The sequence below is a fragment of the Abramis brama genome, assembly GCF_963993115.1.
Source record: "Abramis brama genome assembly, chromosome: 10".
NCBI classification, from domain to species: domain Eukaryota; kingdom Metazoa; phylum Chordata; class Actinopteri; order Cypriniformes; family Leuciscidae; genus Abramis; species Abramis brama.
This window is the reverse complement of record NC_139972.1, coordinates 35280965-35297186: the sequence shown is the minus strand read 5'-3', so window position 1 is coordinate 35297186 and position 16222 is coordinate 35280965. Positions and strand designations below refer to the sequence as shown.

At 45.0% G+C, this 16222-nt stretch overlaps 1 protein-coding gene across 1 annotated transcript; it reads right to left on the bottom strand.

The window, feature by feature from the left end:
- Positions 1-8554: 8554 nt before the first annotated feature.
- LOC311090411 (olfactory receptor 1P1-like) lies at positions 8555-9311 on the bottom strand (the record flags this gene model as incomplete). The annotated part of the gene is given in 2 exon segments (XM_084125665.1): positions 8555-9053; positions 9055-9311. Coding segments are annotated over 2 exon segments (756 nt in total).
- Between the last annotated feature and the right edge of the window lie 6911 nt (positions 9312-16222).

The window sequence follows — 16222 nt, the reverse complement described above, 5'->3', positions numbered from 1 at the left end:
CATGATTTTGGTTTCAACAAACAGTTTAAGGCATGGGTGTTGGCTGAGACCTGGCGCTGATCTCCCCTCGCTTCTTGTCAATGGGCCTTTTAAACCGGTGGAACCTCAGTGGATTGGTGGAACGTCAGTTCTGATACGTAATGTCATGACATCACATATCTGATGGGCAGCCAATGATCACAACCTAGGAATAATGAATAGAAACAAAAGCACAAAAGAAAAAGAGAAAAATACACAAACACACATGGAATGTAATACTTTCCCCCTAAAAAAAAACAACCTTAAATGACAAAACCATGTATTTTTTTCTCATCCTTTTCCTTGCACATTAAGCTCTAGATAAAGCGTCAGCGATTATATTATCCGAACCTTTCTTGTGTTTAATCACTAAATTGTAACCTTGTACCATCAAGGACCATTGCATCAATTTCTGATTCTGATCACATACGGGCCAAAAACACTAAAGGATTGTCATCTGTAAATACAATTACAGTAGCCTGGATGCCAGCCAAACTTAGCCCCGCCCACAACATTTTTAGGTCGGGAAGTTTGGTCTGGACTTGATCCGTTGTGGGGCTATTATGCTCGAACCAGAGCTGTTCGGACCAATCAAATTGTCAGGGCGGGCTTTATGATGGACAAATGATCAACAGTAACGTAATCATCCACGTCACCAACGAGCGCTTGGGTTGAATTCGTTTACAACATAGATGACTGCTGCTGGAGAATTGAGATTTCACGAATTCACACTTACAAATAAGTCAGATAGAATAAATGCATATTTGGCGTACTGTCCGAGGAGAGGGCTAGGGGCTCGGTATTTGGCCCGAACCCAAAGTACTCCCCCCCGTATTCCAAGCTGTGGAAGAACAGGACAAGAGTGAGTGGAGGGATGCAGAAAAATGTCAAGGAATGTTAGGTGAGTTGACAGAGTGAATAAATATATGCTTCCTCTCATGCTGATAGGGTAGACCTGGTAATTGTTTGATGACAAGTTGATTGGATTGATTATTTGAACGTGCTCCTCCCGAACTTTGTTTATGAAAAATCATGTGTAGATTCCGCAATCGCGTCTGTTATAGAAGATATCGACAGTGAATTCATTTTAAAAGAGGAACAGAGAACCGCGATCAATGCATTTGTCGATCGGAAAGATGAGTTAAGAACATACGTCACTTACTCCGTTGTTTTGATTGGTTGTAGGTCTATCCAATTGAGTGCAGAGGCATTTTCTTTCCAGGTTCGGTTGAAACACGCCCCATAATCACAGCCCAATGGAGCAGTATCAGGCCCTGTTTACACGTACATGGTTATTTTGAAAAACGGAGACATTTCCCTTCGTTTGCGCCCTTCGTTTACACGCAAACGGAGGATTCGCCAATGAAACCGATTGTTTCTAAAAACTCCGGCCAGAGTGGAGATTTTGAAAATCTCCGTTTGCACGTTTGCATGTAAACTGAGAAAAACGGAGATTTAGGCAGCGACGTCACAGAATGTGACTATTTTCGGGATTCTGATTGGCTAAGGTGGGCTTGAGCTTCTCGTTACACTGCCACCTACAGGTTTGGCATGCTCTTGACAGCATATACACAGGTTCGTGTGTACGATGTTATTTTTGAAAACAAAGAGGGGCGAAATGCCCGTTTATGAAAATAGCCATCCACGTGTAAACGTAGCCTCAGACTCATATTCTGACTAGAATCTGAGTATGACGACGTCAGGCTACAATTACAGGCAGATATAGACATCAACCCACATAGCAACATTGTGTCGGCCCAGATCCAGCCCACATCTGGCACACCTGGAAAGATGATCTGGGCCACAAGCAGGCCATAGCGATGCCACATGTCAGCCAAGAGCAAAGAAATAAACCAGAATTGGACCTTATCTGAGCCACAAAATCTGTGTATATTAAATATGAAGTCATTTCAGCCTTAATAAGCCTGTTAACAAAAATAATCACTGAAGGAAAGAAGAGAACCGAAAAAAGAGATGAGCAGAAACACAAGAACTACAACTGACTTCAGACACAGCCTTAGATGAAATCAAATGAAGAGAAAAGAAGACATTAAATCTGTGAAGATCTCAGCAGAGGAGGATTAAACAACTCCACAAACAGCATTACCAGCTTCACTTATTACTAACCAGACTGACTTTATTTCTGTCAGACGTCTACAAAAGTTTTTATTGAGAATTAACAGAGGTTTAACTCTAATGTGTTTTATTTGAAGTCACCATAACAGTGATTAGTGTTTCCATTAGTTGGGCTAGACCATTAGTATCGTCTAGGAAGGGCAGATAGTGAAATGACCTGGGCTCTGAATGGAGTTGAGAGCACCTTGGGTACATAGCAATGTCTTGGTTTGAGGATGACTTTGGAGTCGTTGGGCCCAAACTCAAGGCAGGAAGCATTCATGGAGAGCGCTTGTAAATCACCCACTCGCTTGACCGATGCTAGGGCTAGCAGGAGTGCGGTCTTGAGCGAAAGAGACTTTAAGTCAGCCGACTGAAGCAGCTCGAAGAGGGGTCCCCTAAGTGCCCTGAGGACTGTGGATAGGTCCCATGAGGGTATAGAGGGAGGACGAGGCGGGTTCAGCCTCCTGGCCCCCTTGAGGAAGCGTACGACCAGGTCGTTCCTTCCGAAGGATTGGCTGACCACAGGAGCATGGAAGACTGCTATGGCTGCCACGTATACTTTGAGCATGGAGGAGGTACAAACCGTGTCCAGTAGCTCTTGTAGAAAAGAAAGTACCAGTGGTACTTCACATGAGTAGGGATCTAGGTTCCGAGCTGAGCACCAGCTGGTAAACACTGACCATTTGAGGGCATAGAGGCGTCTCGTGGACGGAGCTCTAGCCTCGGTGATAGTGCTTAGGACTCTTTCCGGGAGGTCCCCAGGTACCTGTTGAGGCACAAGTCGGGGCGGCGGTGCCAGATCTTCCTGTTCGCCTGAGTAAGAAGGTCCTTCCTCAGTGGTATAGGCCAAGGAGCTGTCTCTAGCAGCTGCATCAACTCGGGGAACCATGTCTGGGTCTGCCAGAGAGGGGCTATTAGGAGGACTGCACACTTGTTCTCCCTGATCCGTTCGATGACCTTAGGGAGCACCGAGACTGGAGGAAATGCATGAAGAGGGTGACTGGGCCATTCGTGGGCCAGCGCATCCCTTTTCTTTGCAAAGAATGTTGGGCAGTGAGAGTTGTCTTCTGAGGCGAAGAGGTCCACCTCTGCCCTCCCGAAGACACTCCAAATTAAGTGAACCGTCCGAGGGTGGAGAGACCATTCCCCAGGGGGGGATATTGTCTCGAGATAGCATGTCTGCTCCCTGGTTCAGTATGCCCGGTACATGCGCCGCTCTTAGCGAGCGCAAGTTGGCGTGTGCCCATAACAGAAGCTGCTTGGCCATGGTGTACAGGTTGCTTGACCTGAGACCACCCTGGCGATTTATACATGACACCACTGCTATGTTGTCTGTCCGGACCAGGACGTGGTGTCCTGCCAGGCTCGGGAGGAAGATATTTAGGGCTAGAAAGACTGCTCTCATTTTGAGGCAGTTGATGTGTAGGCATTTCCTTGATAACTGTCGATAACTGTTCCCAGGAAGGTTATCCTTTGGCTGGGGGACTGTACACTCTTGGAGAAGTTTATCCTGAACCCAACGCATTCTAGATGGCTGAGGAGCCAGGATTTGTGAGTCTGTAACTCGGCCTCATCAGCCCTGTGAAGGCCTCATGGACACCTCAACAAACTCGTCTCCATTCCAGCGTGATGACTCCAACCTTCAACCAGGTGGAACTGGACCTGTAATGCTGCCTGAATCATAATCATACACTGTTCGTTCGTTGGCCAGGGGAGAACTGGCCACCGACTGAGCCTGGTTTCTCCCAAGGTTTTTTTCTCCAGTCTTTTGGTTCCTTGCCACTGTTGCTTTGGCTTTTGGCTTGCTTAGTTGGGGACATTTAATATTCAACAATATTATTGATCTGCCTTATTATTGACGATGATATTATTGACAATATTATTGACGATGACGCAATATTCTTCTATAAACAAATTTTTGTTGTATTATTTTCATGTTATCACTGTGAAGCTGCTTTGATACAATCTATATTGTAAAAAGCGCTATATAAATAAAGGTGACTTGACTTGACTTGACTCTGACTGGCCCAAAATGAGCCAGTCGTCGAGGTAGTTCAGAATGCACATTCCCCGCTGTCTCGGGGGGAGAGAGCTGCATCCATGCATTTCGTAAACGTACGAGGTGCCAGTGACAGACCGAATGGCAGGACTGTGTACTGATAAGCCCGCCTCTCGAAGGCTGGATGTAAAAGTAAGCATCTTTCAGATCCACTGACAAAAAACAATCCCCTGGGGAATCTGCGAGAGGATTTGTTTGGTTGTTAACATCCTGAATGGCCGTCTCATGAGGGCCTTGTTCAAGTGTCTGAGATCTAGAATAGGCCTGAGACCGCCATCCTTTTTCGGCACGAGGAAGTAACTGACTCGCTCTGTGAAGGGGGAACTGTCTCGACAGCCCCCTTTGCTAGCTGGTTTGCACTTCGGTGCGGAGGACGTGAGCCATGTTGCTCCTTACCGATGTGTTGACCACGGCATGAAAGCGCGGAGGCCTGTGAGCGAATTGGAGCGAGTAACCTCGTTTTATTGTGTTCACTACCCATTTTGACACATCAGGGAAGGCTTCCCTGGGCAGTGGGCGGTGGTCTTTGTGGCACGCAGGGCCAGGTCAGTGGCGCTGCACAGATAGCGGAAGGCCGTGGGGTTCGGTTCAGACTCATCCATGGAGCAGAGGAGTTTCGCCTGGAACACTTGGTGGACCGCCACAGTGTACAGGGCTGAAGCAGCTTGACCTTGGTCCTGCACGGCTTGGATGGGTGAATCACTTTAGACCTCCATCCAACGGATGGAGCTTCCTCTAGGGGGGGTAGGTACACCAAATGAGACAAGGACGGCCGCGGGTCTGCCATGGTGAAGAGCACCGGCGAAATAATTCTCTGTGGAGAGAGTGAGTCACGCGGGGACTGAGCTGGAAAAGGGAGGGTGCGAGGGGTGTGGTCGCTCTCTAAAAAGAAAGCTAGCCGTGAGCTCAGAGAGTGAGTATGAGTGCAGTTTCTGCATGGTTTTTGCCAAGGCCATCCGGCGACGTATCTTTTTAGGCGGATTCGCTTGTGTAACGAGTTAGCTCAAAGGGGAAATATTAATAATAACTCATAACTTTTTATGATTAATTATTAATATTTGGGTCAGTTAATTGAATTAACTTGATGTAGTTAAATTAATATTACAATCAATTAATCAGTTCGTCCAATGAACTCTTTTGATTATTCATTTATTCTAAGAAAAGCATATATTTCATGGCCACTGAAAAATAATTATTTCTTAGCATGTACGCCGCTTAGAGCCTGTAACAAGATCAAGATCGTAAAATAGACTTTGTTGCAAGCAGAGAAACAGAACCAAATACATATTGTGCACAAGTTTTATTAACTAAATCACAAACATAACTAAATAAACATACATACATACATACATACATGCATAGGTAAAATGGTGGGTGATATGGAACCGGAAGCAGGAAATGGAACTATGGAAAAGATCTATGAAAAGAACCATCAGCTTATCATTTTCAGAGCACCTCATTAAATTGATACTTGCGTGGTCTGTCGTTGCAAGTTGTCAATGCAAGTCGTTGATGGGTCCGTGAGTGTCAAATGTTACTGTACAAGTTGCAATCCCCACAGACAATCAACCTGAAGAAGCAGCAGTAGAGGTCAGAAGAAGAGAGAGGAGGGTCACTGTGGATTTGTCTCTAATAAAGCCTGAGAAAGGCCCCACCTCTCCGGGTTTGCTTGACCAATGAGAAGGGTTGAATTTCCAAGCGGGAAGATTCCTCTGTGGTTGATTTATGAATCTTTGTTCTAAGCGTGCTCATTTGCAATGGCAGCTGGATTGGTTTCTGATGATGAAACTAAGAAAGATTCTTGTAATTCTAATATGTTGCGTGGCTATCGGCATATCATGTACACAATCATTTCGATCTTCAAAGTACCAATTTATAGAGATCAAACATGGTATAGTTGAGGTTACATTGACCGTTGGTTCTATAATAAAATACATAGTATCAAAGAGATAATAGTATCAAAAGATAATAGTATTAAAAGACACAACACAAGACAGTAAATCATTCACAAAAAGTTCTGGGATGCATGTTAATTTCATGTTAATCAGTTCATCAATAAATGAATGCAGGAGAGTCTGTTCTAATATCTGTAGGTCTTGTGGCAGAGGCCCTGTTTACATTGCTAAGATTCATAAAACCAACTTATCTGATCAGACCTTCTTGCCCTGTTTGGGGGGATGGGGCCACAGAGTGAGTTCTAAATATCATTTGTTAACCTATAACAAATACTTGTGTCTGACTTGTCTCAGTCGTTACACTTGTTAAAAGGATATGTTGTCGGATGGCCGCAGGGAAATGGCGAATCAGCAGATGACGGGGTCGAGTCAGAAGCGCTGAGCAGGATACCACCGTCCGCTGAATTGCTGCTGCAGATTCACTGCGTTCCACTGCTGGGCTCGTTCGATGGCGAGAAGGCTTTCAAGCAGGAGAAGATCAGTGAAGAGGTGAGTCGTCGCTGAAGGAGACTAAATCTGATTCCTATGGCGAAATGGGCCACTTATATAGTCAGTAGCCACGCCCATTTTGGTGGGTTTTGCCATGCGCGAGGCGGGAAGCACCCTTATAGGTTCGCGCGTCCTCACTGCTTCGCCATAGGTTCATGCAGTTCCCGCAGCCCAGCCAATCAGCACGCTATACAGCTCAGCACTGTGCTGGCTGTGCAGCTGCACTACGTTTTAAAATGAAGGCTTCAATATTCTCGAGAAAAGGAGTTTTCCCATAGCGTCTAGCGACACAATACGAGTGAACCGTTCTTGAAAGGGAACTTCACTCTGCCCTCAGCCAAAACAATTTGCCAGGGAACAAATTATAGATTAATGAGACCAAAGATTGGCCGTTAGATATACACAAGAAGAAATATATCTCATGTTTAACCACTAGACTAGAGACATCAGAGCCAGCGGCAAACATCAGAAGGACTAGCCGAGGTAAGGCTGTTCTAGGCGGGTTACATGAATGGTGAGCGCCCGGTGAGTGCCTGGATCTCCGAAAATGGCAAAAACTGGCTGTCTCAAGTCCGCACAAGTCACTTCTCGATGCATCCTCGATAAAAGGAGTGGATCAAGAACACATCCGGGGATTTGAACTGGACTTGGCTAGATGTGAACTTTGAATTGGAACAGTACTTGGGCAGCGACTGATGTCGTTTCACAAGTCCACAAGAACACAAGTACAGACAAGAACGCATATTGAGAAACGGCCAATAACTTTGAACTGAACCATTCTAAAAGAATCAACAGTTCTTTGAACTGTATCGATTGATTCGTGGACTCAGATTAACTGAATCGATTCATTAAATCTTGAGCATTTGAATCACCTAACTGGAAAGACTGAGTTTTGAAGGAAAATTTAGAACCACATGCTGTACATTGAATCAAATTAAGTGTTTAAACGCAAATTCTGAGTGTTCAAGTTCTTGAATGCAATATTTTGTTTGAATATTGTTTCTGGTTACCCGAGACATTTTCTCCCTGATCCCATGACATTTTCTGTCATGTTGTCACTGTATTTTGTGGAAGAATTATTGTGCTCTGGGAATACTGTAATTTTCTCAGCGATGTTACAGTTTGAATTAATGTGCACTACACACATGTAGGTCTAATAATTTAATGTAACATGTTTGTTGTGTTTGTGTGTGTGTGTGTGTGTGTGTATGAAATGCAAAAAATAAAAAAACAAAAAAAGTGTAAATAGTATTGTTTAATCTAATTTTAAGCATCTATTCTGTAATCATTGTAATTAATGTAATGTTAATTTCTGGCTACTGGTAATATTAATATTATGGTTGATGCACAAAAAAAATGAAATGAAAAAATGTGAAATCAGAGTACACAACTGTTTTTTTTTGTTTTGTTTTTTTTTTACTGTGATTTACATTAAATTTCTTTTGTAAATTACTGTGAAAGTATAATGCATAAGCCAGTATTTTCCTATAAAATGACTGATTTTCTTTTAGTGTTTGCATTTCATTAACTTCATAAATTTGTTGTAACATTGTGTGTTAAATTCTTTAGGTTCTTTAATTTGTCATATAGAGACAAAAACAAGAAACAAATACAACTGTATCAAGTATCTACAGTGTATAATAATCCAAATAACTGTCACATGAATAATATTTTCCATGATGTAGAGAAAAGTTACTTACTCCTGCACAACAATTGGATAAAGAAACAAATATCTTAAAACAAAATATAATATGAAGTGGGGAACAAAACTTTGAGAGGAAAAATAAAGACTGGTTACTTGATTGGACAATGATTTCAAACTTCCTTCAAATTTAGTGTGCAATTTGGCTGGTTTATAGTCCTTATAATCAATCTGTAATATTCTGTGTAACCTTTATTATACTAGAGAAATAATTTACCTGGATCCATTTATTAGGCGGATTATTGTTTTGCGAATATCAGGCAAGTTTAAAGCATAAACAAGGGGGTTCAGGATGGGTGGTATAACAAGAAATTCAAGTGAAACTGACAGCCATATAGGAAGCTGTAAAGTCACAACCCGACTCAAAGTGACCTCAGAAATAATGGCAATTGAGAAATTCAAAAGGATCACAATATGTGGAATACAAGTTTGATAAGCTTTGCCCTTGAACTGTGATGAGCTTCTTCTGCAAACGGCAATAATTTTTACATAAGAATATAATATTAAACTTAATGGAATTATTACAGTTGTCAATATAAAAAAACCCATAACATTATTAACAGCAGTGTTTGCACAATACAGTTTGACCATTTCAAAGTTGTGGCAGTACACCTTAAAGTTGTTACCACACAATGTCAGTCTGAAAGTCAAAATAGCAGTAATACCAAGAGAAATCATTGGATAAGTCAAGTTTATAACTATTAAAACAGATTGAGTGTGTATCAGACAGCAAGTCTATCAGTGCTCTTGGGAAAAAGCCAGCTGCTCCAAACACAGAGTTGATAGACAAACATGAAATCAGAATGTACATGGGCTGGTGTAAAGTCCTTTCCAGAAATATTACAAGCACAATAATGACATTAAATAGTGTGATAGCACAGTATAGAATAAATCCCAAACTGAAGAAAGCATATTTTACGTATCCAAGATTTTCAAATAACACGAAGTAAAAATATGTTCCATTTTCCATTTTCTGATAAGCAAAGGTAACCTTCATTTACCTGAGTTAAGACAACAGACAAATATCTTATCCATCCATCCATCTTCTACCGCTTATCCGGGGCCGGGTCGCGGGGGCAGCAGTCTAAGCAGGGATGCCCAGACGTCCCTCTCCCTAGACACTTCCTCCAGCTCTTCCGGGGGGACACCGAGGCGTTCCCAGGCCAGCCGGGAGACATAGTCTCTCCAGCGTGTCCTAGGTCTTCCCCGGGGTCTCCTCCCGGTGGGACATGCCCGGAACACCTTCCCGGGAAGGCGTCCAGGAGGCATCCGGAAAAGATGCCCGAGCCACCTCAACTGACCCCTCTCGATGTGGAGGAGCAGCGGCTCTACTCTGAGCTCCTCCCGAGTGACCGAGCTTCTCACCCTATCTCTAAGGGATCGCCCAGCCACCCTGCGGAGAAAGCTCATTTCGGCCGCTTGTATCCGGGATCTTGTCCTTTCGGTCATGACCCACAGCTCATGACCATAGGTGAGAGTAGGAACGTAGATTGACTGGTAAATCGAGAGCTTCGCCTTGCGGCTCAGCTCCTTCTTCACCACGACAGACCGGTACAGGGACCGCATTACTGCAGAAGCTGCACCGATCCGCCTGTCAATCTCCCGTTCCATCCTTCCCTCACTCGTGAACAAGACCCCAAGATACTTGAACTCCTCCACTTGAGGCAGGAGCTCTCCACCAACCTGAAGCGGGCAAACCACCCTTTTCCGACTGAGAACCATGGCCTCGGACTTGGAGGTGCTGATTTTCATCCCAGCCGCTTCACACTCGGCTGCAAACCGTCCCAGTGCATGCTGGAGGTCCTGGTCTGATGAGGCCAACACGACAACATCATCCGCAAAGAGCAGAGATGAAATCGTGTGGTCCCCAAACCCGACCCCCTCCGGCCCCTGGCTGCGCCTAGAAATTCTGTCCATAAAAATTATGAACAGAACCGGCGACAAAGGGCAGCCCTGCCGGAGTCCAACACGCACCGGGAACAAGTCTGACTTACTGCTGGCAATACGAACCAAGCTCCTGCTCCGGTCGTACAGGGACCGGATAGCCCTTAGCAAAGGGCCCCGGACCCCATACTCCCGGAGCACCATCCACAGGCCGCCGCGAGGGACACAGTCGAATGCCTTCTCCAAATCCACAAAGCACATGTAGATTGGTTGGGCAAACTCCCATGAACCCTCCAGCACCCTGTAGAGGGTATAGAGCTGGTCCAGTGTTCCACGACCGGGACGAAAACCACACTGTTCCTCCTGAATCCGAGGTTCTACTATCGGCCGGATTCTCCTCTCCAGTACCCTGGCATAGACTTTCCCAGGGAGGCTGAGAAGTGTGATCCCCCTATAGTTGGAGCACACCCTCCGATCCCCCTTCTTGAAAAGAGGGACCACCACCCCGGTCTGCCAGTCCAAAGGTACTGTCCCCAACCGCCACGCGATGTTGCAGAGGCGTGTCAGCCAAGACAGCCCCACAACATCCAGAGACTTGAGGTACTCAGGGCGGATCTCATCCACCCCCGGTGCCTTGCCACCGAGGAGTTTCTTGACTACCTCGGTGACTTCAGCTTGGGTGATGGACGAGTCCGCCTCCGAGCCCTCAGCCTCTGCTTCCTCAATGGAAGACGTGACGGCTGGATTGAGGAGATCCTCGAAGTATTCCTTCCACCGTCCGGTGATATCCCCAGTCGAGGTCAACAGCTGCCCACCTCCACTGTAAACAGCGTTGGTAGGGCACTGCTTCCCCCTCCTGAGGCGCCGGACGGTTTGCCAGAATCTCTTCGAGGCCGACCGATAGTCCTTCTCCATGGCCTCACCGAACTCCTCCCAGGCCCGAGTTTTTGCCTCCACAACCACCCGGGCTGCAGTCCGCTTGGCCCGTCGGTACCCATCAGCTGCCTCAGGAGTCCCACAAGCCAGCCAGGCCCGATAGGACTCCTTCTTCAGCTTGACGGCATCCCTTACTTCCGGTGTCCACCACCGGGTTCGGGGATTGCCGCCTCGACAGGCACCGGAGACCTTACGGCCACAGCTCCGAGTGGCCGCGTTGACAATGGAGGTGGAGAACATGGTCCACTCGGACTCAATATCTCCAGACTCCCTCGGGATCTGGTCGAAGCTCTGCCGGAGGTGGGAGTTGAAGATCTCTCTGACAGGAGATTCGGCCAAACGTTCCCAACAGACCCTCACAGTACGTTTGGGTCTGCCGAGTCTGTCCAGCTTCCTCCCCCGCCATCGGATCCAACTCACCACCAGGTGGTGATCAGTTGACAGCTCCGCCCCTCTCTTCGCCCGAGTGTCCAAGACATACGGCCGGAGGTCGGATGAAACGACCACAAAGTCGATCATCGACCTCCGGCCTAGGGTGTCCTGGTGCCATGTGCACTGATGGACACCCTTATGCTTGAACATGGTGTTCGTTATGGACAAGCTGTAACTAGCACAGAAGTCCAATAACAGAACACCACTCGGGTTCAGATCAGGGGGGCGTTGAAGTCCCCCAGTAAAACGATGGAGTCCCCAGTCGGAGCACTTTCCAGCACCCCTCCCAGAGACTCCAAGAAGGCCGGGTACTCTGCACTGTCGTTCGGCCCGTAAGCACAAACGACAGTGAGAGACCTATCCCCGACTCGAAGGCGTAGGGAAGCGACCCTCTCGTTCACCGGGGTGAACTCCAACACATGGCGGCTGAGCTGGGGGGCTATAAGCAAACCCACACCAGCCCGCCGCCTCTCACCATGGGCAACTCCAGAGTGGTGAAGAGTCCATCCTCTCTCGAGGAGTGTGGTTCCAGAGCCCAAGCCGTGCGTAGAGGTGATCCCAACTATCTCTAGTCGGAATCTCTGAACCTCACGCACAACCTCAGGCTCCTTCCCCGCCAGAGAGGTGACATTCCATGTCCCTAGAGCTAGATTCCGCGTCCAGGGATCGGGTTGTCTAGGCCCCCGCCTTCGACTGCCGCCCGATCCACTTAGCACCGGCCCCTTACGGTCCCTCCTGCAGGTGGTGGGTCCACGGGAGGGTGGCCCCACGTCACTCCTTCGGGCTGAGCCCGGCCGGACCCCATGGGGGGAGGCCCGACCACCAGGCGCTCGCATACGAGCCCCAACCCCGGGCCTGGCTCCAGGGTGGGGCCCCGGCTGCGCCATACCGGGCGACGTCACGGTCCTCCTTTTTTTGGGCATCATAAGGGGTTTTGAACCGCTCTTAGTCTGACCCGTCGCCTAGGACCTGTTTGCCTTGGGAGACCCTACCAGGGGCATATAGCCCCAGACAACATAGCTCCTAGGTTCATTCGGGTACTCAAACCCCTCCACCACGGTAAGGTGGCAGTTCAAGTCATATACAAATATCTTATGTGTACACATTTTAAAACATGAGCAATATGTTATCAACTTTTGTTTTTGTTTAATCTACATATACCAATTCAGTAAGATACAATTTATTAGTTCATAATACCTTACCTTCTTCACAGTTGTGTAATATATTGTCAGTTTAACAGTTTAGATGCAAAGTTTCAACAACTTTAAAATATTAATTTTTTCAATCAATATCAGAAAAAAAAATTTAATCAGTATCCTAAAAAGACATTACACAATTTAAATACCTCTTTAATTCACCTTGAAACTACCAGCAATGCTTCCTCAGTTATTGTGCTAGGATGACTGTGGGTCACCAGCACAGGTTAATTTTTATACATCTAACCTGTCTCAGGAGCCTCTGCTAATAGTCTTCTTTTGCATAAAGGACATGTTACGTTCCACGTGTGTTTCTGTATTTTGCTATTTTTCTTTTTTTCTTTTGTCCTTTTCTTTCTATTCGTTATTCCTAGGTTGTGATCGTTGCAGTGTTAGTTTCATTTTTTCACAGGTGAAAACGAGACTATAACTAAATAAAAACCTGCTTTAAATGACGACAACTATGACAAAAATGTATTGACACTTTCGTCAACGCATAAAAACTAGACGAAAATGTTAGGGAGGGCCGATTTGGGAAGAGATCCAGTCAGAATTGATGTTGTCTGTTTGTGGTAGATGCACACATTTGAATTATAACATGCTGATCTATCTGGCAGGACATGAGTTGGCATGCGCTTGATGCATGTCTCATGAATCATTCAAAAATGTAAACTGCTGGGAGAAAAGAAGAGTAGATATGTGGACAGATCTGAATAAGAGTGATGACGCAAAATAGAGCTCTATTCGGTACGGTTTTCTGTGCGCACACAACCGACCCGAGGCGGGCAGCCGTACACACCTGAAGCTACACAGCGCGCAAGGACTGAATTGAGCTCTCTTTTAATTCTGAATGGACAAATACACACAACATTATGTGTAAATGTCAGATTTGGAGTATTCACGTAAACGCAGTTGGTTATGTCTTTGTAAACAGTTGTGAGAAGAATATCGAATGTGGATCAGTGCAATTGGATCTGCACACTCCATCTTAAAGTGACAGTGCATAATAGACCTAATGCCGTCTGTGCACTTAAAGGGATGGTTCGGAGTAAAATCAACCTAGGGTCCTTTGCACCATGACCTTATGAGCTTATTTAGAGAAATCACCCGGATGGCTTAGTGCAGGCGCTAATGGATCTTATGATGTATCTCGTAAATTACCCCACTAATAATGCCCAGAATGGTACCAAACTTATACAGTAGTACAAATAGGTTCTGTACTCATACTGGAAATGGCTGATAGATCTGAGAAGGATCCTCTTGGTTCTGAAGCTTGCCCTTCTTGGATGGGTGAGGAGAATGCGAGTGAGACTGATTTTGCAGTTTCCGAGTACGTTTGGCAAGGGTCCAACGGGAAGAGCGCGAGAGGACAGCGGAGCGTAAAGCTCAGATGGATCTGCAACTTCAAATCCGCCGTCTGGAAATAGAGGCGGACAAACAAATCTAGTTGCGAGAACATCCATCACAAAACAAACAAACAAAAAACAGTCATCGATCATCCAGGTAACGACACAGAATTAAGAATGAAAATAATTGTGTACAGGCTAACATCAGTGAGATCTCATCCTGTGGAAACTGCCACTGTTGGTTCAAAGGGTTCTCATTGTCCTTCAGATGAATGGTTGGGGCTGGGAACAGAGGATCCTGTGATTAAAAATAAATAATAATAATTAAGACACATTTTCTCTAAATACATTCTACAGTTCTCATTGTTTAAGCACAGGTTAGAGTGATGCTGTCAGAATGAGAGTCGTAGATCCAAATGCAAGCAAGCAGTTTATTGAAGACAGGTTGAAACAGTGATTATACTCAAAACACCATGTATAGCAGGCGGGCGACCAGGATACAAATACACAGGAGAGGATGAGTGATATGAATAAACCCAGCGCGGATGCCAAACTGGAACTGGATGAAGAGAACTCCAGAAGTCTGCAAACACAGACGAGATCGAGGAAATAACTCCATAAGGAACTCAGGCACCGGAACTGGGTAAGAGAGCACAAACAAGAGTGACGAACCAACACCAAGCAATAATCACTCCCGCTAGATATAGGCAGCTAACAACAGAAGTAACTAGCTGCAGCTGCGGACTGATTAAGTGATCAGCTGGTTACTAAGCAACAAACAAGCACTACACACTCAGACCCCACACCCACAACAACCAACAGATACACAAAATGAACACATGGATTGTTGAACCGTGACAGATGCAACATGACATAATAAAAATGTAATAATACAAAGCAATTTTGTTAGTTGGACAGTAACAAGAATGGAAATAATCAAAGCAAGTCAAAGTGCTTTTTTGCCGTTTCAGTAACTAAATAAAACACAAGATAACTTGGGAAACTGAAGGGTATTCAAACAAAAACTCTTTCTGTGTGAGTTACCTGATTGATGACTGTTCTTTGAAGAGCAGCAGTATTCGAGAAGAATGGCAGCATTTACCACCTGGCCTGAAATCAATCACATACTGTATATATATACACAGTAAATTACATCATAATAAAATTAAGTACATGGTAGGTTTCTACACTTACTAGAACATTGAAACAAACAAAAGGAGTGACATTTACACTGTACTTTAACAAATATGATATATTTTTAAGCATGCTGCTTTTCTGCCTTGTCTGCCTCACATGAATCAAAAGTCAGCTGCAGTTCTTCCTTCAGACCTGTTTTTTAAAGCCTCTGAGGATAGTTGAGAAGAAAGTGTCTGCTGATATGTCAAAGGAGAGTACATTAACAACTCAAGCACACTAGCTAGGCTAACATTAATTAATAAAGTGAAGATTTAACTAATGACTAACTTCTTAGAAATGTATGTAGCAGTTGCTAAGTAACGTACCAGTGAGCAGTTACCAAACTAAGATAGCTAGACTAATTTTACAACATAAACACAGTCAATTTCAATCAACAACACTTAATCTTATGTTTTAGTAAATACTCTATTTAAAAAGGTTTTATGAATTTGCACTTACCTTCGTCTGATATAAATGTATGAAACACAGGACGCTGTCAGCGCATGCAGTAACTGAAGGCAGTCGACTAGAAATGATTTTATGAATTCACACTTACCTTCATCTGATGTAAATCTCACAGAAAATACCGGACGTCAGCGTGCAAGATTTGAATGGAGCAGGAGCGGGAATAAACGTCTCGAAAACAACGTCGAGCTAGAAAATACAGTTACATTTTTTTTTACAACATTGAACAAATTTTGATGTTATGTTCTGGCAAACATGTTATTTAAAATAGATTTATGAATTCACACTTACCATACACGTTCTCTTAGCCTGTTATAATACATGCATATCTGCTCACGCGGATTGAAACCTTATGTCATTCCCCCTGTGGCTCAGTGGTGAAATCTAAGGCTTTTGCGCCAGAGACCCGTGTTCAAATCCCGGCTCTGGCGGCAGTTAAAAATTAT